Genomic DNA, 23047 nt, shown 5'->3' with positions numbered 1-23047 from the left:
GCAGCGGCTCTGCTGAGTGCAGCTCCGGAGCCAGCCTGGGCTGCAGGTCTCCGGTGGGTTTGCCCGGCCCCTTCGCTGCCCCGCAGCACCTTTGGAGCAGGGGCAATAGAAACAGCCCTGGAAACACGAGTGCCTTGCCGGGCTGCTCGTTATCGCCATGCACAGAGGATGGTTTGGCAAGGGAGCAGCCCGCGGCCCTTCCTGGCTCCCGTTCTCCCAGCAGGAGCCTTCTTCCCATATAACGGAATCTGCCCTCCTTTCTCCTTGCAAGGTGGGGTTCTCGGCTCTCATTTCATCCCCATCCAGTGCTCGTTACCAGCTGAAGGCTGGCTCGTTAATGACAGATCTATTGCTCCTCTGGGGTTAATGACGGATTTATCGCTCCTCTGGGATGTGGCACCAGTTTTCGCCTCGTGGTTAGAGGATGGGGTGACACCAGGGAGTTGTCCCCACTCCTGTCCTGGCGCTGGGTGGCCTTGTTCTTTCCAGCGCTGTGCCCTGCTGCGTGCCACACGTGGCCAGCGTGTCCCAGTGCCACCAGCAGAGAGTGGTGGCCCGTGGGCCCGTGGCAGCTCGCAGGCTGCAGGTGTCCGTGGGCTCCCTGCCTCCAGAATGGCTTGTGCAAGGCTTGGATGGCGCGGGGGCCGGGATGCGGATGGTGTGGAAATTGCTGCCATCTATTGGCACTGGCAGCTCATATCCTGCAGGAGAGAGCCCTCTGCTTGGCATCTCGGCATCCCGGCTTGGCATCTCGGCATCCTCAACTATTAGCTAATGAATTCTATGGGGCGGCAGATGGGAAGGAGAGATGGAGAGGCAGCCTGACCCCCCTAAGACCACAGCGAGCAAGGCAGAGCTCTGGCTGTCCCCTGCTGAAGCCCGTGTGAGGGTCCTAGGGGAGATGTCCCTGTACCCGTCCCTGCAGGTCCCACACTGTCCTCGCTGAGGGCAGTCAAATCTAGCACCTCCCCAGGTCCCAACAAGCCTCCCAGCAACGCTGGAGGCTCCTGCTGAAACACCAGGATCTGCTCGCCCAGGGGCTGCATCCCAAACCACCCGGGGGACCCGTCGGCACCGGAGCGCCCTGCCTCCGAGCTCCCGGCTCCCTGTTCCCATCCCCTTCGCAGGGCACGGTGACCCCAGTGGCACCGCCACCCTGAGGCAGGTCACGCCGCCGGTGTCTTCGGCATGGAGATAAGGGCACCAGCGCCGTGTGCGCGGCTCGATAGGGCCCAGCGCAGCGCCCCGCGCTGCCGGGGGCAAGTGCCCCCCGCTTGTTTTGTGCTCTTGGTGACCTGCCAGGGGCTGGCACCGCCGCCGAGCAGCGCCCTTATCAGCTGCCCTTAACAACCTCCACGCGCCCCTTATCAGCGTCCCCGCTGAGGTGTCTGCGGGCGCTGCCGTGCACCGGCAGCAAATCCGGCCCGTTGCTCTCCCCGGGGCCGTCCCGCCGCCTCCCGCAGCCTCTTCCCGTGCTCCCTGCCGCCTTCCCACCCTCGACACGCTGGGAGCGGAGCCGGCGGCGCCGGGGACCCGCGGCTGCTCTGCGGGGAGCGGCTGGCACCTGCCCGGTGCCCGGGCACTGCAGGTACGTGGCGGGGGGATGGATTTCCAGGGATATTTTTCCCCTTTGCACTGGCACTCGTGCTCCGTGCAAGCGCCCCGCGGGCTGCACTGCATTCCCAGCCATCTCCGGCGCAGGGAATGCTTCTCTCCAGCTTCGTTTCTCAGTACCCCCTGGTGTGAGCCCTGCTTCCTTCCCCCTCCGCCTCCGCAAGCAGAACTGACCTTCGGCACCAACCGGCTCCTGCCAGGCGCAAGCGGCTCCCGGAGCAGTCCAACTTTGAGGAAATCAGCTCAGATTTGCATCTCTCAGGCACGTAGCCCTGATGCAATGGCTTTCCTTTTTTTTTTCTCCCACTTTGTTGGACTCCTTGGTGTCTCTAGGCTCGGCAATAGCCAGTTGTGCTCTGAGGGGACTCATCAGCTGGAGCTTCCCCAGCAGAGTCTGGCAGCAAAGGGCTCCTGGAGCCTTGGGAAGACCTTCCCAGCACACATAGTCATGGCACAAAGGCTAAAACAGCCACTTGCCCATAGTCCTTCTCCCATCACTGCTCTCCTCTCCCTTCTGGCTCTGTGGCCGGTGAGCAGTCAGCTCCCGAGGCTCAGCAAAGAGGATCTGCAGCTTCCCAGGGTCTGGAGGCCAATCCCAGAGGGCTCCCACCACTCTCCTGACCGATCCCCCCATCCCTGATGTGGGCAGCAGATGTTTAGCTGCACCCCAAGTCCCTCCTGGTGGTGTTCAGGGGGCTCGGGAGTTTCTCAGGGGCTGGCTGCTGTCTCCAAGGCACCTGCCATCGATTCTCCTGCATTATTTATAGAGTTAAGGCCATTTAATGCTCAGTGCAGGGCAGAGATATTTCCAGCCTGGAAGAACAGCAGAGATGAGGGGCCAAGGAGAGAAGCCATGACTGGATGGGGACAGCACGAAGGGTGGAGTTCATGGACCTCTTTGCAGCAGCTCTTCCATTGGCAAAGAGAAATCAGGCGGCCAAGGGAAGCTTTCCATCAGCCGAGGATCATTTTCCACTGCCAGGAGCATCCCATCCCACCATCCTACTACCAGCCAAACATCAGGCTCTCCGGAAGAAGGAGGAATCAGAGGGGTCTTCCTCTCTGGCTCCCAGGACAGGCAAGGCTGCAAGGTACCTCCTGGGGAGATGTTCCTCAGTGGCCTTGGGGAGCAGCTTGGGAGCTTGGGGGCCGATTCCTGAGAAGGGGACTGTTTTGCTAGGACAGGGGCTGGGCTTCATGGTGGAGGGACTAGACAGGGCTATCTGAGGAGGGGATGGAGGCCACACAAAAGGCACCAGTTAGAGAAGGGCAGCAGAAAGCACGATGTATTGTCATGTCCCTTTGTGTCCTCTGCTGGCTGGGGTCCTTGGGCAGGATGGAGTGAAGTCGCTCTGCGGTGAAAAGCCTGGCTTAACGCTTCTCATCCCTGTAACCTTGTCGGAGTGCAGGCAGGCGGGATGATGACGGGAGACAGAAGGAGGTGGGATAAGTGTCCTGAGGATATGCTGCGCCTCCCTGAGCTTTTCGTCAAGATCTCGCAGGAGGACGTGATGTCCAGGCCACCTCTTTGCCTGCGTGACCTTGGAAGAAGCTGCTCTAGAGGCAGAAAGGCTTTCCCGGAGGATCTTGTACCTAAAACCTGCAGTGAAGTGGGTGACTGTCCCCACTAAGTGTCCCCAAAGCAGTGCTGGCCCCAGCAGGGGCTCTAGCTCTGCCATCAGCCGGGCAAGGTTATCCTGGCAAAGCAACGTGCAGGAGCAGAGGCTGCAGGAGCAGCACCAGCAAGGCTGGAGTGGGATGTCTTGGGGAGACGGGCAATGACCGAAGGTGTTGGATGAGCTCAGTAATGGAGAGACACCAAGACACAGCGTCTGTGGGGGCTCGCAACCCGTTTGCACAGAGGCTTAACCACAGGGAGGATCCTTGCAGCAGCACAGAGTGCCAGGCAGGGGCTGCAATGCAAACCCTTGAGCTCAGCTGACGGGCTTTGGTCCTTCCTTCTTCCTTCCCGTGCCTTATCTGCTTCCTTGCTCTGTCTCCGAGGAGTCTGGAGGCTCTCCTGGGCGGTGGCAGTGCTCAGCGCTGCCTTTGAAGCCGCGGTCACGATCACTGAGCGGGATGCAGCAACGGCTTCATACCCAGATAACATCCAGGAGGTCCCAAAGCAGCAGCCAGAACTGCTTTCCACAGGCAGCCAAATCCCGGGCACTCTCAGCCTGGCAGATTAGCCCGGGAGCAGCCACTGGCTGCAGTATTTGCTGCAGCAGGGAGTGAAGCCTCTGGGGCCCGTGGCAGCCTGGCCAACACACATGGTCTGTTTTCCAAGAGCGTTTACTTCCTCCGCTTCTTGCTGGAAACAATGCAAGCCGGAGGAGCGGAGCCGGCCTCAGCACTTCTGGAAGCGAAGTGCCCGAGTTCAGCGTAGTTCAGCCCTCGAGTCTGCTTAACCCCTTAGTTACTGGAAGAGCCAGTCTTCCAACTGGAGGAACCCAGTGCATGAGACCGGTTTGGATTGCCATGCACTGCGTGCACAGATTGGAGGGACTAGAAGGGGGCTTGGAGGAGAAATAAAAAAACAGGGTCTTGGAGGGAGAGCAATAAGGGGAAAAAATGTCTGGAATCAGGCTTGTCTGCCTGCATTTCAGCTACTGTTAGTTTCCTGCTAATGTGCTGCAGGCGAAGTGCCCCGTGCACCAGAGCTGGCAGCAGCCGGTCCTGGGGACAGCTCGAATGACCCAGGTTTGCAGGAGGGGATGTGCTGGGGGTCTCCCAGCAGCTCTGTGCCCATTCTGCAGAAAATGAAGGTGCGAGCAGAGAGTCGGGCAGAAGGACAAAGTGACCGGGGTCCCGCGCGTGCTGCCCCGACGGGCACGGGGCTTCGCTCTGCTCACACCAGCGTGGGCTCCGGGTCTCCCAGCCGCGGCCCTTGCTTGACTTGGCTGAGTTTGCAGAGGACGAAGGAAGGAAAACACTGCCCTAATGAGCACCAAAACAGGTCTCCCTGCAACGGCAGCAGAAATAAACGAGTGTTTATTTCATCCGAAACAATCATTTTGTTTATTTTTTTTTTCCTCCCAGTTGAAGTCAGGTTTAGGTCTACTTCCTTTCTCTTTCAGGCTCCTTTTTTTTAAATAGCAAAATGCAAAGCAACGAGGGTTTGTTTTGAAACTGCCAAGGAATGGCCAACTCTTGAGCACGCCCAGAAGGAAACAGGCATATCAGAGAAGGCTGGTATTAATACTCCCATCGTTTGCAAAGCAAACAGAATAAAAAAAACAACTCCACTTTTCTCTGGCCAGGCTGCTTGCAGCGAGGTGCACAATTACTGCGGGGTGCACAGGTCTCCTGTTCCATGGAGCAGTGTTTACAGACCGCCAGGAAGGCAGGACGCTGCAGCGAGGAGCGTCTCCCCAGGCCGCCCAAAGCCTGACGCAGGTAGCGCTTCTCCCCTGGCGCGGTGCCGCGGCAGGGGGAGGTGAGGCGGGATGAGGACGGAAAGTCCGGAGCCTCAAGGACGCGGGGCCGGCAGGAGGGCACGGGCGTGTGCCAGCGCAGCCCGCTGATGCAAAAGAGCCGCTTGGAACACGCTGGACCCGCGGCCGCTCCGGCTGCGTGGACCCCGATGGGGCTGCAAAACAACAAAACCCGTTCCCTGATTTCCCAGCCGCTGGCAGCCTCCCCGGTGCTCGTTTCCTGCAAACGCTGCGCACAGGTAGCGCCTCGGGGGGTTGCGTTTCCCCTCGGGAGCCAGCGCTCTGCGTGCACGCTGGGCTGTTTGTAGCATAACTCCCGGGTAACTCATTGACCTCAGCGGCTCTGCTGGGAAGCGGAGAGGTTCCTGAGATGATAAGCCGCTCTCGGAAGGAATTCCTTTCCTCGTGCGAGGGAGCGGCGGCACGGGGCTCGCTCGCCTGCCCCGCGCACACGTACACGCGCACGCTCGTGCCCCGCAGTGCTCCCTCGGGACACCCTGCTTGCAAAGGGTCCAAAGTCGGTGGCCAGGACTTGCACGCAAGGAAGGAGATGCTTAGGAGCGCCATCCGGGAGCGGGGCGAGCCGAGTGCTCCGGAGCAGGTCAGTCCGGCCCCGTGCGCGCTGCCCGGCGGCTGCTCTCGCGGGACCGTGTGGCTCGGCCCCGCTGCGTGAGCACGGCCACAAGGGCAGCCTGCAGGCGCTTCCTGCAGCCCGTGCCTGGGGAGAAGAGCTGGTGGTTTTGGTCCCCAGTGGGCTGCAGGCTCAGGTATGGGGCTGATGAACAGAGTGGGGAGGAATCGGTTTGTTTGGGTCCCTTGCGCGCAGGAAATGGCTTTAATAGGAGAGTGAAAGAAACCACAGCACAGATTAATGAAACAAATTGAGCTGCAGTGAAAGGTGGTGGGTGACAACCCAGGGGACAGAGTGTTTGCAGTGGTTGGATTACCCAGGCACAGAACTGGCTTAGACATCAGTCCCCAGTCAGGGTCAGGGACCCTCACTGGCTGCTGGAGCACTTCTCAGTACAGGACATTTCCAGAGTGCCCAGGCTGAGACTTCCCGCAGGAGCCATGGGGGTTTCCAGAGGAGATCCAAGGCACGGAGCAGTAAATAACAGGGTAGGGAGCAGAGCTGGAGTTGTTTTGGGTTGCTGCCCAAAAGGAAAATTACATGTCAGGTCACTCAGGAGACTGATGTCTTTGCATTTAGAGGGGGAGTTTAGGACATTGAATTATTTAGGAAAATTGAAAAGCAAAAAGATTTCAGTTCCACACATGATGAAACATAATCTTCTGTTGATCTTTTAAAAAAAACAGTATTTTCCTTGGTAAAAGGCTTTGACGCACCATGATGACCAGCTGTTACCAAAAACAAAACATTCTGAGGGACTCAAAACATGATAACATGGGCCCAACACAGCACCATCTTTCTTCTAAAGATGTGCTGAACTCCTCCCAGAAACGTGCTCTGCGTGCAGGTGGGCACGCCAAAATCCACACCTGCCTGTGAAGCTCCCTGCATCTTCGTAACCTCCTCGGGGACATTACATAGATAGAAAACTCCTTGGGGGAGCTTTCTAAATGCGGAGCTTTTCGGGGGCTCTGTGCAACAGAAGCTGACAGTCCCCTTGCCGCGGGGGCCCGTGGTGCCCTCTCTGTGCCGCGCAGCTCCGCACAGCCCCCGCGCTGCTCTGTGAGGAGGAGCATCGTCCCAGTAGCAGCACGCGGGACACAGCCAGGGCGCCTGGCGCCCGGGACTCTCGAGACAGGGAGGGAGGACGAGGCACAGCCACGTGTGAGCAAGGCATCAACCAGGGAGAGCTGGGATGGAGGGACGGCCGAGTAGAGGGCATGTGAGAGGATGACTAGTCCTTTCCGGACAACCCCAGCATTTTGAAATCTGGTTTGTTCTGATGAGGAGAGATCCCCGCTCTTTTGGCTCTTTCCAGGCTTCTGCCCAGAATTGCACCACCATGTCGTGCAATCCCGCCTGCAAAGTCTTCTGTTTTGGTTTAGATTTGGGAACTGCCTCCTGCAAGAACATCTGGGCTTGCAGGCAGCAGTGCTCCTGCTAGAGTGCAAGCACCATAGCTTGTCCCACAGCCAAGTCTTCCTCATGCTCTTCCTCGGGCATATACACCAGGAGCTGGCAGCCCATCAGGGCATGGGAGCTTGTCTGGTGAGCAGCTACCCCCTGCCTTCTTGGAGAAGCTCTAGGCCTTGGCATGAAGAGGTTGTGGTTTGGGGCTCTGTGAGAGCCAGAAGCACTCATAGAGCAAACAATTTGTTGCTGTGGAGGCCCCAGGGCCAGCTGATTGCTGAATGCTTCATGCTTAAAGCATGGACCTTCCCAGGAGATGATTTGCTATCACTAGCATACTGAGGTCTACCAGCCTGTTCAGGAGTCTTAGTCCTGAAAGCTGGCAAGTCAACAGATCATGTAAGCAAGGAGAGAATGAGAGTTCATGCTGGCTGCCCAAGGGATGCAGCTCAGCACTCAGGTGGGTCCCTGCTGGTCCTCACATCGGGGGTCCGAGGAGTTCTGCTGTGCTTCAGGTGAGAGATGAGCCGTTCTAGCCCTGTACATCCCAACAGCGCTTGTGCTTGCAGGGAACTCGCTTTTGGCTCGCTTGGCCATAGCTCAGCTCCAGTGAGACGTGCGTGGTGCGGGAAACCTGCCCTCGGTGTGCACTGGGAGCAGCGCTGTGGAGCTGGGAAAGCCGGTGCAGGAGGAGTCTCGGAGCAGGGCCTGGATGGGGGATGCTGGACAAGCCGCCGCAGGGTTTCCCTGCAGGTGAGGTGGGTGCTTGCAGGGAGCTCGGGGGACCAAGGCTTGAGGCTCGGGCAGCCTCTGCACTCCATGGGACAGCCCGTGCAGCGCGGCGGCAGGAATGACAGGAATGTGCCACGTGGGCCTGGTGACAAGTGCGGCCGGAGCCGGGGCGGGAAGGGGGGTGTGGAGCTGCGGGGCTGGCACGGGGCAGCGGCTGCAGCCGGTGGGACGGGGCCAGCCCCCGGCGTGGCCCGCGGCGCTGCCCCGTCAAAAGGCACATTGTGCATTGTGAGAGCGGCCGAGCCGCTCGCTGAGCCCGTCACGGAGCCGCCACCAGCGCGGGGCTGCCGGTGATGCTGGACACATGGGCTGCTGCTGGGGGGCCCCTTGGCACCAGGAGCTGGTGCTGGGCTGCACGGGTAAGTGCCCCCGCGTCCCCTGTCCCGGCAGGGCTGCAAGCCCTGGGAATGCGGGGCTGCAAGCCCTGGGAATGCGGGGCTGCTGGGCAGAGCTTGGCACTGTGCGCTGGCCCCTCTGGGTGCTTGCTGCTCCCCCAGGGATGCCCCTGCCTCTTCTGGGCAGCTTGCGTGTCCCGCTGGATGTATACGTGTGGGAAAGCAGATGGGACATTTTGGCCATGGAGGGTGATGCAGAGGGCTGTTGGGTTGTTCCTGTGCTGTGGGTTTTCAGGAGCCCCTTTGCTACCCCTGTCCTGCTGTCACTGCTGCCAGGAGCACCCTTGGCCGTGGCAGCATTTGCAGAAGCCCTTTGGGTACTGCAAGGGCCTGGAGGCAGCAGGCAGAGGTGACAGTGCCCTGCAAGGCAATTCCCACGCCGGCACGAAGGCAGCCGGCAGGATCCAAGCATCCCGTGCTAATGAGATGGAGAAGGGAGGCAGCTCAGTGCCCGCGGCTCCAGCTGCGTGTCCTCTGGGAACACGGTGTCACCCAGCCTCGGGTGCCAGTAGCATGGCCCATGACTCCTAGGACGTGCTGCTTGGCTCTGCGTTAGGCTTGGCCTGGGAGAGCTTCCTGACCGGGCTTACAAAATATTTCAGCACCAGATTGGTAAATGAGTCACTGGCACAACTAGCCGTGACCCGCTGCCAGCGCCTTCACTTTATCTCTTGAAAAATCTCCCAGTTCCCTTTCTGAGCTTGGCCCAAACACAAATAAATGCTGAAGCGGTGAGTGCCACGAGGATCAAACCCATTCGTCCTCTCAGCTGGGCAGTGGCCTGACGCCTGCCCACCCAACCAGCTCTGCAGGACCTTGTGTCTCCCCTGCAATCACTGTCTCTCGCTCATCACCGCCGTCGTTGAGTCCTGCGGAGCCCCCCTGGCCGGGAGCACCCTGCTCCGGGTGCCTGATACCCTCTCCGCAACTCGTGCTCCGCAGGCGAGGAGTGTGACCGCTGCTGTCCCGTGCTGCTCTCCCGGTGGGGTCACCTGCGCCACGCCGCGGCCAAGCGCTGGGGACAATGGTGCCAGGAGAAGACCATGGCATCAGGTACCAGGGAAGGGAGGGACACCTCGGCCGTGCTCGTCCTGCCCAGCAGGAGCCTCTGTCTGTGGATAACTCAAGGCGGGAGGAAAGGAGGGACATGTTAAACGCAGTTAAACCCGAACTAGGTAGGAGCCAGGCTCTCTTTTAACTCTGCCTCCGACTCATTTCACTTCCCTGTCTCAGCTTCCCACCTCTATAGAGGAGGACAGAATACGTGGATGAAGTCCTTTAATTGTGTTTAAATTGCCTGTTCAGAAGTGAAATGGAGAGGCTTTTCTTTTAAAAAAGCCCATTCATTACATGTACAGCCTTGGGCAATTCTTTTCTATTGCTAACTATAAATAAGGTTTATAATTCTCAGGGCAAAACACTATTTATCTCACTGACTAGCAAAGCTGACGAAACAAAAGGAACTTCACAGTTCCGGTCAAAAAGAGTAACTGAAACCACTGGACTTTCCAGCTCCAGATCTCTAAATATACATGGGCTTCCCTTACACAGCCTATTTGATTGCTAACAAAAAAAAAATATGGTTTTAATCTTCTTATCTCTCCACAAACAATACAGATGTGAATACAAAAGCTGGATTTTTATGCACCACAGCCATTATTAATATAATTAACAAATAAAGTTTCACTTACAGATTCTTTTCTGGCAATAGTTGATGATGTGTGAAGCAGAGAGAAAGTGGTTTGGATTCAGATCCATGCCGGCACAGGAGTGGAGAAAATCTTATTTCAATTGTCAAATTAATAAGCAAAGCATTTTATAAAGCATTATCCTTGGCTCTGCTGCACTGCAGAAGAGTGTACTTTGCACTGCAGATTTTATTCTGAGATCCTCTCGCCAAGATGTCCCCATTATAGTCACCTTGCCACCAGATCTTATCCAGGAGGGTTTGTGCCTAGAGTAAGAAGTGAATTCCTCACTTCAAGGTTACTCCAGCGCTGGAAGGAAGCCAAACATGAAGTTTCTCTTGTGGTTGGACACATTAATCCCAGGATTGCTCCCACTCTTGAGCAAGATCTTAAGGTGATACCAGATTCACACAGTCCTCCAGACAGATCTGCAATGTGACCCATGGACTTTGCTTCCTGTTGACTTGGTTAGGCAGACTGTCCTAGACCTCTGCCATAAAATGTGACCGCAGCTCTTCTGTCTCCCACCTCCCTGCTAGGTAATGCCACGGAGCCAGAGCCAAGTGATGCTGCTCCAGAGGCAGCAGAAGACCTGCCAGACACCTCTTCAGTGCTGCTGACTGTCGGGGAGGGCTTCCCGCCAGGTAAGATAAGGTCTTCAGCAACAAACAGTCTTTCAGTGGTTGCATGTATCAAGGACTGGTACCACAGCTGAAGACCCTTGGCATTCCTTGAGTCTCTCATCTTCATTGCTAATGTCTGCAGAGAGGGTGGTATCTATTTCTGTTGGTTGAGCACTGCAACCAAGTAAGAGCTGGAGGCAGGGGTGGGACTGAGGGCAGGGAAGGCTGTGCAATGGCAGAGGCTCTGCATGGAGCTCCTTCTCCCCTTAACCCTGCGCATTTCCTTTTCAAGAGATTTCGCTCTTCTTCTCTGTTGAGAGCCGCTCGTCCCAGTGCCTGAATTCCCAGCTCCAGGAAGCAGTCAGGAAGAAGCTGTGGGCTCTGGAGAATGACGACAGAGAAGTCTGTGCTCTCTTCAAGGTAGGAGCCTCGGGCCCCAACATAGGAAAACGTACCACTGAAAACAGTGTGATGGGGCACCAAACTCAGCAGAGAAAGAAGTTCCTCCAAGGCCCCTGTAGGTCTGTGTCCCTGGATCATAGAATCATAGAATCATTAAAGTTGGAAGAGACCTCCAGAGATCATCTAGTCGGGCCCCCCTGCACACACAGGGTCACCTAGAGCATGTGGCACAGGGCTGCATCCAAGCAGGTTTTGAATATTCCACAAACTGGATGGGAACAATAGGGGAAAGAAGGGAGAGATAGATACGAAGCTGAACCTCCTACCAGGAACATGACTTTGGAGGCACTGAGCTGCCTGAGGAATCATGCACATAGCACTATGGTGATCACTAAATAACAAGCAGCATTGCACGGGGCTAGGCTCTTCAAAGCTCTGCAACAAGATTAGGTCCCTGGTGGAAATGCCTATCTCCCTTGGGAAATCAGCCTAGATGAAGAGAAGGTAGGTAAATTGTGCAGGGACAGCACTGTTCTAGTTTCTTTGCCCTCCACCGACTGCACCACAGGGAGCTGTCACTGTGGTTACTCCATCCCTCTTTGCTGACAGACTCAGCTGGTTGGAGCACATTCCCTTTAAGCCCAGACAACGGGACTAGCTCATTAGCTTTGGCTTGGAATATGCTCATAAAAGATTCCCTATTCTCCTTCCAGGATCTAATATTATTACCATACTGCCACAAACTTCTGTCAGATCCCCAGGACCTTCCCTTGTTTCTGCTTTATCTTCTTTGTTTAGGAGCTCTCAGCCAGGCTGGTCTGTGTACAAGCACAGGAGAATCGGTTCCTGCTCACCTTCAAAACCCTTGAAGAAATCTGGAAATTTTCCACATATCTGACCTTAGGTAAAGTATGCAAAATATGAAGCAGGTTGTGGAAGATAAAAAGAGACAGTGTGTGAAGAATTTGGGGAGGAGCCATGTCACACTAAAGACATGGTAATACACTCAGGTAGACATCTTAAAGGAAGGAATATGAACAGAAAGACCTTGGTGACCATCTACAGATTTATGAAGCCATTGTCTGGCTCAGTAAAAAGAGACACAGGAGAGTGTAGTCCATTTACTGCACCTAGTGGGAATGGGAGCAGAATTAGAGGTTGCAGCCTCACAACGTGGTTGCCAGTGGCAGATTGGGAGATATTCCAAGAGTGTTCCAGACATTCTAGCAAAGGAGGATGTTAACACTGTTTTACCCCGTTGGTCTTTCAGGGTATGTGGCCAGCTGCTTGGAGCAGCTTCTCTTTGACCAGGTGTACTGGCTGAACTGTGCTCTTATGGAGGACACTGAGATCAAAGTTACTGTAAATGAAGATCGCCTGGCCACCATATATCTGGGGCTGCTACTGCAGGAAGGTGAGGAGCAGCACACGTGTAGGGACTTTCTCATAAGCATCTTAGCAAGACTGTGTTGTAGCTCCATTATGGGTTCCATCTTGAACTGATGCAATTGACCTAGGCATGGCTCTTTCTATCTGCAGGTAACTTTTTTTCCAGGGCAGTGCCCACTGTCTGCCAGACAGAGGAGGAACGAGAGGATGGCCTGAAGCTCTGCAGTAATGAGCTGATCCACGTGAAGAACACTGGAGAAGAGTCCAAGTGGGAAGGGATTTCCTTATTGACAGGTCAACGAGGCCTGGTGCCCGTGACAGCTGTAGAGCCAGTACCTCAACCATTTTATCAGTAAGTAGACATTCTATTCCAACTCTCAAGCCTGAAGGGACACTCAAGCCTGCAGTGAGGAGGTGCAGATTGCTCTCCATGCCCAATAGCACCACTACCAGGGATTACTGGAGTGGCCATGCTGGCCATGCTCTACATGAGTGCCAGGGAACAGAATATTATTCCTGCTCATATGAGGTCCTCCTTTTTGGGTGGACTGAAGACAGAGGGAAGGACCTTCTGGTATTCCTCTGGCTGCTTCTTGCCTTGCAGGTGGTTCTTGAAGAACCATGTTGTGAATTTTGGCCTCTCCCAGGAGATAAGTGGGACAACTTCTCAAGCAATTGGTGAGTGACATCTGTGTAACATGGCTGTCTTTCCCCATCAAGGACACAGCTTTTGTGAATCTGGATTCAGCCACAAATGCAAAGGGCAGATCTACTGTTCTGGCAATGAAACTGCATTGCAAAGTGCTCATGACAAAACTATATATTTGGCTTCTCTTGAATGGGGAATATATCCTGGGAATTGCATGAATTTAGAGGGCTGATCTGAAGAGCTCCCTTTAGGGGACAAAGAAGTAGTCATCTGAAGCTAAACTTGTGGTCTTTCCTATCTATTTTTTTCTAGCAAAGTTGCTTAAAGAGCAGGCCTCGTACACTAAATGCAGTTGTTTTCTTTGTTTCTCAGTCAAAGGCAGGTGCACAGCCAAAGAGGATCACAGAGGAGAAACCTGGGAAGAACTGAGCTTCTCCAAGGGAGACAGCATAGAAGTCATTGGTTTCCTTATTCCAGGACTGCCGTGGTTTGTGGGAAAATCCCAGAGCAATGGGAATATTGGCTTTGTCCCAACCAGATGCATAAATCCTGAGGCCTGTAAACCTCTGTAAGTTTACTGCTGCTTTCTAGATGAACTTGTGGTTAGGAAGAGGGGAATGAGCTCCAGCTCAAGGGTATGTGAGAATCCAGGGCAGCTTATCTGACTTGCAAGAACTTCACAGAGAATCCATCTGGGGTTTGCCCAGAAGCCCAAGCCAGGCCCTTCTGCCAACAGGTTCCAGGAATCTCTGCCCAGAGAGAGCTATCAATTATTACTGGAGACAATTCACTTGTAATTCTTGGACAGGAACAAGTCTGGCCATGGGCTAGACCTCAGTTTAGGTGAGGACAGCCCAGTAAAACTATGCCACTGGTTTCCACTGTTTCAGCTAGAAATGTTCTTGACTTTGTCATAGAGGAAAGGGCTTGGAATTTCTGAGTGAAGAAGAAAGAGTCTGCCTCCTGCGCATCCCCTGCAATGGCAATGAGCAGCACTTCACCACCTTGCTCAGTGACCTGGCACGCACGGACATCACCTCTGTGTACCGGCTTGGTGAGTCTTCCTCTCTCTGAGGTGCCCAGCCCCAAGGGTGCCCTTGGAGAACAGCTTTGGGCCGTGCCTAGAGAGCTCCTTGCTCCAGGCTGCTCAGGTGAGAGAACTGTGCATGGAAGAACTTCAGAGTCCCCTGCTCAGCCTGATCCTGGAGGCTGTAGGTGCCCTTAGGAACTGAGTCCTGCCACAGTGCGGTTTAGTTTAGTCTCTTCTTCTAGGGCTGTGGTTCACTCTTGTTGCTCTGGACTAATGCTGGCTGTAGGTGCTGGCTGTTGACCACCTTGCAGTGAGAGATGATCCTGCTGAGGTCCTCAGAGAGACTGAGGAGTTAGGAAAGGCTTTGGAAAAAAAGGATGAAATATGAGGCATGAATAATTCAAACTCTTTTCCGTCCAACAATTAAAAAAGAAAAAAAAAAAAAAAAAAAAGCCTATCTGGCTTCCCTTGACAGGTCCATGCAGTCCTGTCAGAGCCCAGTCTCCTGCCCTTTAGGTGTATATTGAAGAGCACTGCACAGTTAAAGTGACCATAAAGGTGTCTCTGTGCCCAGAGCAGGAGCCAGGAGACCAGAAATGTGTGGGTATCTGAAACCTTTGAGTAGGCACAACAAAGCTCTGTAGTGAGACAGAGCTGATTAATTCCTACCCATGAGAAAGAAGACCTGCTTGTTCCTTGGGAACTGTAATGTTGCCAGTGCTCACCTCACGATCACCTGTCAGTCGTTTGCCATGTTCTGACCCCAGAAGAAGATATGTGTTGCATGGGCTGTCCAGTGCCAGAAATGAACTTCTTCTTCTAAATACTGGTCCTGGCTTTAGCAGAGCAGTAGCAGATCTCTGTAAGATTCGAGTGTGGTGCCTGCATGCTAACATTGACCAAGGCTTTAAGCTTCTTGTTTTCTGTTTGTCTCCTTGTCTGTGTAGATGGTTTTGAACCCACAGCCACATTCCCCAAAGTACCACCAGGTGAGTATGTGGAGGGGACAAAATAGGATGCTTTTATGATGATTTCAAAGAATTAATTTTGACATAGAAAAGTATCCCACTGTGATCTGCATGTCCCTTTCAGAGGCTGTTCTCCAGAGCCATAAGGATATCCAACTGCTGCAGTCTTGGGAGGAAATAAACAGCTGGACAACATCTAGCACCTCCGAGAAGTCTAGCCCAGGGAGTGAATCAGCTCCTGCTGCACTGGAAGATATCTTCCTGGAGAAGTCAGATGATTTTGATGATCCCAAGTTCTTCATTGACCTGAATGTTGGCCACATGGAGGATGCTGATGTCTTCGACCCAATATTGACCTTCCTTAACCAAAGCAGTTATGTGCCCAGTTTTCAAAGCCTCTATGATCTCAATTTTTCCTTTCTCAGCTCAACTTTTTATGGTTTTTCTGATGAAGATGAACTGGTTTTGTACCTTGAGACCTCCAGGAACTGGGCCAAAAGGACTTATTTGGTCTGGGCTCATGTTCGGCTCTGTTTCCTCTTGGGTAAGCTCTGCATCAAAAAGGTCAAGTTCTCTCAGGCTCGAGTCTACTTTGAGGAAGCCATGAGCATCCTGGACATGGGTTTTGGGGATCTACCCCTGATGGCTGCATTGCATGTGAACCTTGCCTCCATCTACTTGAAACAGAACATGAAGGACAAGTTCTCCTCTTTGCTGGGGAAAACAGTGACTTTGCTTGTCTGCTTGCCTGACCACTCTTTCAGCTCAGAGAATGAGCTGGAGGTCATGAAATACATCCTCAGAGAAGCCATTGCTGTGGGTAACATTCTCTTGGAGGCCCGAGTCTGCTTCCTTATTGTCAAGCTCTTCTTACAGTTGGGCAAAAATGATGAAGTTCTACCCTTTACCGAGCGCCTTCAATGCCTTGCCACCACTTCACTCAGCCCAGAAACCAGTGCTGTGTCACTGGATGCCACCCCCATCTTGAGCTACTTGTACGACAAGAAATACCTGCCAAACATTGCATTGGCCTCTGCCAGGTTGTTTGTTCCCAGCGGTGTCAAGGGGGCACCAACACCCCTTTGGAGAGCTGGCTTCATCCTCCAAAATATGTCCAAGCTCCCGGGAAGTCAACTAGAAAGGAACAGCATCCCAGCAGTGGCCTGCCTCTACCTGAAGCAGGCACTGAATTTCTCCTGTGACAACAAAGCTGTGGCCACCCAGAGGACTCTGTGTGCCATCCTGTCCCGAATGTATCTCCAGCACGGTGTGTTGGATGGGGCAGTTTGTTATGCAGCCACAGCAGTAGCTCTTAGCAGGATGATGAGCGAGGAGGAGGCTTTTGAGTCCTCCCTCTCTTTGGGGTGGATGTATCTCCTGGACAGCCAGCCAGGCCCAGCTGCAGGGATCATGTGGCAGCTCTTACATTCCCTACATGGGACGGATAGTGTGACTCAGGGGGGAGCCGTTCACAACCTGCTGGCCATTGCCCTCAAGGGAGAAGGGCAGGTGCAAAAAGCTGCAGAGAATTACCTCCGGGCCCTGCATAAAGCCAAAGAGACCGGGAACAAGAGAAACCAGGCTATCACCTTGGCTAACCTGGGGCAGTTGAGCCTTTCACGTGGGGCAAACCAGCTGTCTGAGATCTACCTGCTCCAGTCTGCTGAGCTCTATGCTGGGCTCCAGGGCACTGAAGACCTGGAGATGGAGCTGGGCCGGGTGCTGCTGTGGCTGGCACAGGCCATGATAAACAGGCAGCGGATAGAAGATGGTAAACTCTGTTACGAACTGGCACTGCTGTTTGCCCTGAAGTGGCATAATATGAGGAGTGAGTAGAGCTTTGCTGGTGGGAACCAGGGCAAAGCCCACCTCTGTCCCTAACACAGCTGTTTGATCTGTACTTGTCCCTTCCCTGTACCATGCAGGTCAGCTTCACATCACTGAGTCTCTCTGCCATTTCTACAGTAAAGTGTCCCCCAATCTCCAGGCCTGTATTACGTACCATGAGCACTGGGTATCTCTGGCACAACAGCTCCGGGACAGAGAGATGGAAGGCAACATCCAGCAAGCCCTCAGCCAACTCTATCAGGCTCTGGACACATCCAAGTAAGTCCAGCTCATGGATTTTTTCCAGTGTAGATGTTCTTAAAGGATATCTCTGCTCACCGAAGACAAGAGCAGTGGTTTTCCAAGGTGTTTGGAGCAGGGGAATCTGCTGAGAAGGAATGGAAGGTGTGCAGTAGCTCTAGCCTGCCTCCCACATGCTGCTGAAGTTAGGGAAATGCTGAGAATGGCCAGGTTCCCTGTGCAGTGAAGAGGGGAACGGTTTAATCTCAGACAGAGATCTGGGATAGCTTGGAAAACACTGAGCTATGAGCTGGGATATGACATGGGTTTGCCCAAACTGTTTTCTAAAAAGACATTCCACCTTGATCTGAGGCGACACGGAGACTGAGAATTCATCACTTCCTTTGATGGCTTATTCCAATGATAAATCACTGCTCAGTAGTAAAAATAGATTCCTTATCTGTTATTTGAATAAGTCTGGCTTCAGCTTCCAGCCACCGAGTCTGCCCTTCCTAGCTCTGGTGGATTCTTTTCCACAAGGATGTATTTAAAATCCCACATCAACTCACCTTTCAATCTCCATTTTGACATATGCAGGTGACTGATTAGATTAGGTAGAAGGGGAGTGAGAGAGACTTGGGTAGACATCAGACTTTCTGTATTTTTTAAAAGCAAATGTGTGAAATAGCAGAGATTTAGTTCCCATGTCCCCAGAAGGACAAATGGGCAGGGGTTGTCATTAATTTGGATGTTAGGTCAGAGGGAAGGAATTTAGGAAGCAGACGCCTGTCATGTGAACGATGCTATTTAAGACCACAAAGCACCACACTCGCTGCACTCGAAGGACAGCTGGAGCCTGGTTGCCAGCAGGCAAGACACCATGCAAACAAACATACCTTAGGCACTGCCCGTCCTTCCCTTCATCGCAGCTGCCTCCTGGAGCCAGTGTCCAGTCTGGTAACTCTGTCCTGCTGCTCGTGACTTTGGCCTGTGGTGATCAGTGGCTTGCAAAGGGGCTGCAAAGTCTTGCACATTCGGCTGCAGACCTGTCTGTTGGGCTGCACCAAGGGACAAGCAACAGGCAGAGATGTGGCTCTGGATACCAAATAATGACCAGAAAACCAAGACATGCAAGCACTCATGGGCTGTGCTGCCATGAATGCTGTGCTTTGGTGGGACTTCTGGTCTTAGTGTAGGGTGACAAATTAGTTTTGCAGGTGACCCAGACAAAACCCTCTTTATATTGTCTGAAACGAGCAGAGGTGGTGAGCAGCCTCTTTGGGAGCAGGCTGCCACAGGGCTGTGTCGAGCTCTGGAGGATGGGCAGCCATTCCAGGCTGGCCTAAGGCTGCCAAATGATACACACACATGCACTAAACATGGGATTTTTTACCATTTTACCACTGATAAGAGCTATGTCTGTCCACTTGTCTCTGGCCAATGCCAAATGTGGGAGGAGATGGGATTGCCACAGCAAAGGGAGGTGTTGGGATAGGTTTGGAGTTGTGATTCCTCTGTAATGCTTTTTTGCCTGTTACCATCACAGAGCTTTGAAACAGTCCCTGGAGTGCACCAAGCAGAGCCTGAGGATCTTCATTGACCTTGGTGAGACGGTCAAAGCAGCAGAGGCCTGGTTGGAGGCAGGCAGGCTCTACTATCTCATGCAGGAAGACGAGTTGGTAGAAATGTACTTTCAGGTATGAAGGAGGGGGCTGGCCTGGTCCCAGTTCTTATCCTGGCTAGCTGTGTTCCCAACACAGAGTTGTGGGTTGGTAGGAGACATTTTGGAATGGGAATATTGGAAGGGAAAGAAAATACTCTCATGAGCAGTGCAAACTTACTTCTAGGAGGAAGAGCATGTATTTTCTGACTGGAAAATTACACCAGGGCCATTGGAACAAAAATATCTGTTCTTCACAGAAGTTAATGTACCTGCCCGCACTCCTGCCAGCCCTTTCTCTCTCTAGGCTGTCCGTTCTCCTTGTTAATCTTCATGCTGGATCCATCACACCTTATTGAAAGCCCAGAGCTGAGGCAGGTGCTGACTACATAGTCCCAGTTCAAGTATTGATGCCTCTGGATGTCCCAGCTCATCAGTCGAGCACATTGACCTAGCAGAGCGATGTGTTTTTCTCTGTCTCCTCACTCCATCCTTTTACTCAGCACTTGCAAATACGTCATGACAATCCCACATACCTGCTTGACAACTTGTATACATGCTGTTTGGAGCACTGGGACTCACATTGATGATTTAGCTCTCTGTTTTGAGACAAATCTTCCAAATCTTACTACAGCTTCTTTTCCTTCCAGGCAGCTATTCAGACTGCTGTGAAATCCGGCGACTTCTGCTTGGCCATGGACCTTTATGAAAAAGCAGGAGATACCTTTTTTAATGGCAGCCGAAACAGAGATCAAGCAGTGGAGTATTATAGGGTATGAACCCCTCTATGCATTTCTGTCCTTGTGTTCCCACTAGGTGACAGCCATGGAGAGCTCTCCCACAGGGCTGGCTGCAAAACCACATGGCCGAGTTGCAAGGATGGGGATGGAGAGAGGTGGGGTAATTTTGAGTGTGCCAGAGTGGGAGCATTGCTATATATGAGGCAATGGGGAAGTCTGGCGCACAGACACATTTTGCAATATCTTTAGGTCTCCCCAAGGTTTATTTGAGAGCAGTGGGAAGGTTTCCAAGAAAGACTGCCTTTGTGCTCTCCTACACAGCCTCTGACCATAGTCTGAGGATGTGAACATAGGCTAGCAAGTGAGGTGTGAGCTGGAGGAATAGTTATGGCCCAAGAAACCAGGGAAAAATAAGTGCACCCTATGTTTGATCTCCTGGTTGATGGACAGAGAAGACTTCACAGGACAGAAGGCTGAGCAGGGGACTGCTAATAGCAAATGCTGAAGACAAATGTGTCTTACAAACTTCTGCATATCTCTAGAACCCAGCACCTAGCTAAACTCTTCAGGAGGCGCCTGCCAGGCTTTGGGGAATTTTTCTTCCAGTGTAACCCTCAGCTGGGACAGGCAGGCAGCAGTGAGCACTGCAGCTCCTGCACAGCCTGGTCCCAGCCACGGTCTAAGCGGGCCTAAGGGCAGAGGCTTTGCAGTATAAAACCTGGCAGCTTTAGCCGTGAGCTGGTTGCTCCAGAGGACATGTTCAGAGTTAGAATTTCAGGCACCTACAGAACAGCAGAGAAGAGATGTCCTGAGGACCATGCTCTGGGATATGAAACTCAATTTTAAGAGGAAGGAGAGGCTAGAATCAGGACATCCTGCACTCTTGTCAAGCTCTAGGTCCATCCCTTTCGGTCAAATCATTCCTCCAAGGCAAGTACAGTACTGATACCCCTAGGAACGGGGTGGACTCACTGTTTTCTCTCTTCAGGGAGGTGCTGTGCCCTTGGCCAGGAAACTGAAGGCCATTAAGACAGAGCTACGGCTGTTCAACAAGCTAGCAGAGCTGCAGATCGGGCTGCAGGGCTACGAGAAGGCACTGGAGTTTGCCACCTTGGCAGCCAGGCTGAGCACCAGGGTGGGTGAGTGATGCAAACTGGTGGGGTACGGGCAGTTCCTGGGGAAGGGGCCACCTTTCCAGATGACAACAGCATGCATGTGAAAGGAGGATATTCCTACTTTCATAAGATGTCTGATTCTATTCTTATCCAAAGGGTTACATCTCTTTTAAAACCACTTCCCTTTTTAAGCTGCGTGATAGCCACATGGAAGCACTCTGCTCTGGTGTGGTGGGACTGGGCTGAGTGCAGGGTTGTTGCTACACCAGAGCACAGGAAATATGATGAAGGCTCAGAACACAACTGTTCCTCTCTTCATTCTTTGTTCTTCTAATAAAGTCCTGATAAATTCATGTCTTCCTACTATGAGAATAGTTAGAACAAGCAATAGAACAGGCAAAATACCAGCATAAGTGTCTGAGATGGAGCCAGTCTTGTAATGGCCTTTCCAGCACCAGAGAAATGCTCTGGGCAAACGATATTCCCTGGGCAATCTGTCCTGCATTGATATCAGCAACCCTACCCATGGTTATGTCTTCTCTGGGCCGTATTTAAGCTTGCTGACTCCTTCTAAAGCTGTCTGCACACCTGGGCTGTTGGACAAATGCCTCCCCACACGGTTCAGAGTGCAGGGCAGGGGATGACTTGGGAACATGCTGCAGGATGACTCTATCAGCAACTCTTTTTCCAGGAGATCAGCTGCAAGAGCTGGTTGCCTTCCATCGCTTGGCTACCGTCTACTATTTCCTGCAGATGTATGAGATGGCCGAAGATTGCTACCTGAAGACCCTTGCCTTGCACTCTCCCTTGCTGCAGGGCAGTGGAGAGGCCCTGTACTACTCCAAGGTGTACTGCCACCTTGGCAACTTGACCCTGCACAAGCTGAAGGTAGGAAACCTCTTTCCATGGTGCTGTGTTGAACATACTGGTCTTGGCAGAGACCTGAAGGTGGAGTATTATATCTGCTGACAGAGTGGCCTCCCATGTAGATGGCTGCCTCCTGTGGCCTTTTGACCTTCATCAGCTTTAAAATAAATATGCACAATGCAGGCACACCAGGTTTGGAAAGGCAGTTTGGAAAGGAGTGCTGGCATTTAGCTATGACAGTAAAGAGCCCATTTCTATTAAGTCAAGAGTCACAGGGTTATGCCTGGAACCACTGGGCTCTGCTCCAGATCCCTCACACTGTGTGACCTTCATTTAAACTGCTTCCTAAAGCTCATCCCTCTCCCTTATGGCTAGGATGAACAGGATGCAGCAGGCTACTTCCTCTTGGCCCTTGCCGCAGCAACCGAGGTGGGAGACCAGGAGCTGCAGGGCAACATTCACGCCAAGCTGGGTCGCATCTACAGTGCTCCTCTCTGCCACGCGGACACGCCGGGATGCGCCATGTATCGGGCCAGGTGGCTGAGCGAAGGAGGACACGTCGTCTGACCGACATCCAAGGTGGATGTGTGCAGCCAGCAAAGGCAGTTTTCTGCCTCGTTGCTGGCACAGATCCGGGTACTTTCCAGCACAAATGGCCTGCAGAAGGTCCTGTGCAGCATCCTGAGAAGGCCGGCAGTGTTTTATCTTCTCCTCTCCAACAGATGTGGGATCAAGAGCTTCGCACACTGTCCTCCTAGTTCCTTGCAAGCCAGAGCTGTGACTCTAGATGTCCATCCACGGCAGCAGCCTGCACTGACAGGACAATGTGGGGTATTACCACAGAGCAGGGCAGGATGAGGACTCCGTGCCAGCCTGGACCAGGGCTCTGGAGCAGAAGTTTGGTGGAGCGGAGCTGAGCACTAGATGGCACTGCAGGAATGTGGCCGCCTGCCTGGGACAGCAGCACAGGGACAAGTGCCACCCTGCGCCAGTGTCTTGTCCTGCCTCTACCCACCGCCTCCTGGGGCCAATAGGGCAGCACAGCCCGCAGGGGAACACCTCCAACCCAAAACATATTTTAAGTTAAATAGCAATTCTTTTATTTATTTCTATTTGTTTTCTGTCCCTTCTGCCTGGAGAAAGCCCGTGACCCACACTTCTGCAGAACCAGTAGCCTTTCCCAAATGCTGCTTTATAAAAAGCACCACCAAAACTCCTGCCAGTGAGAGGCAGAAGCAGGAAAGCAATGAAAAGAGAGCATGGTCCTGAATGCAGTCAATGGACTGCTCAACAGGGAAGGAGAACCTGCCAACACCACAGGCGGGGATAGAACAGGGCGAGCTTGGGGCCCTACCAGCAGCAGGCTGTTAGAACACGTAAGAGAGCATGGAGGATCCACATGGGTCACCCGTGTCACCAGGCATCTTGTCCTAGCAGGGGACATAACTGGATGCACAGGGAAGAGTGAAAACAAGTCAAGAATAAAATACCTGGCTGTCTCTTCATGGAGAGTGTTTTCTGTGTTCAGTAGCCCTCTCTGGGTTTCCACCTTCCAGCTCCCATGGTGTGAGCA

The 23047-nt window shown here is 53.3% G+C and overlaps 1 protein-coding gene across 1 annotated transcript; it reads left to right on the top strand.

Annotated features, from left to right (window-relative positions):
- Positions 1–5197: 5197 nt before the first annotated feature.
- On the top strand, positions 5198–22855 carry SH3TC2 (SH3 domain and tetratricopeptide repeats 2). The gene is made up of 19 exons (XM_026047538.1): positions 5198–5287; positions 5800–5815; positions 9219–9329; positions 10504–10608; positions 10880–11007; positions 11788–11893; positions 12260–12403; positions 12529–12730; positions 12983–13056; positions 13400–13595; positions 13945–14081; positions 15005–15046; positions 15150–16853; positions 16951–17131; positions 18639–18789; positions 19403–19525; positions 20481–20631; positions 21299–21495; positions 21850–22855. The coding sequence occupies exons 1-19, from the start codon at positions 5198–5200 to the stop codon at positions 22039–22041; spliced, it is 4050 nt and encodes a 1349-aa protein (XP_025903323.1). The 3' UTR covers positions 22042–22855.
- Positions 22856–23047: the final 192 nt, after the last annotated feature.

Source organism: Nothoprocta perdicaria, unplaced genomic scaffold, assembly GCF_003342845.1.
Source record: "Nothoprocta perdicaria isolate Ctin4 unplaced genomic scaffold, notPer1 scaffold_5, whole genome shotgun sequence".
Classification (NCBI taxonomy): Eukaryota; Metazoa; Chordata; class Aves; order Tinamiformes; family Tinamidae; genus Nothoprocta; species Nothoprocta perdicaria.
The sequence above is the reverse complement of the archived record's forward strand: the minus strand, read 5'-3'. Positions and strand labels throughout refer to the sequence as shown.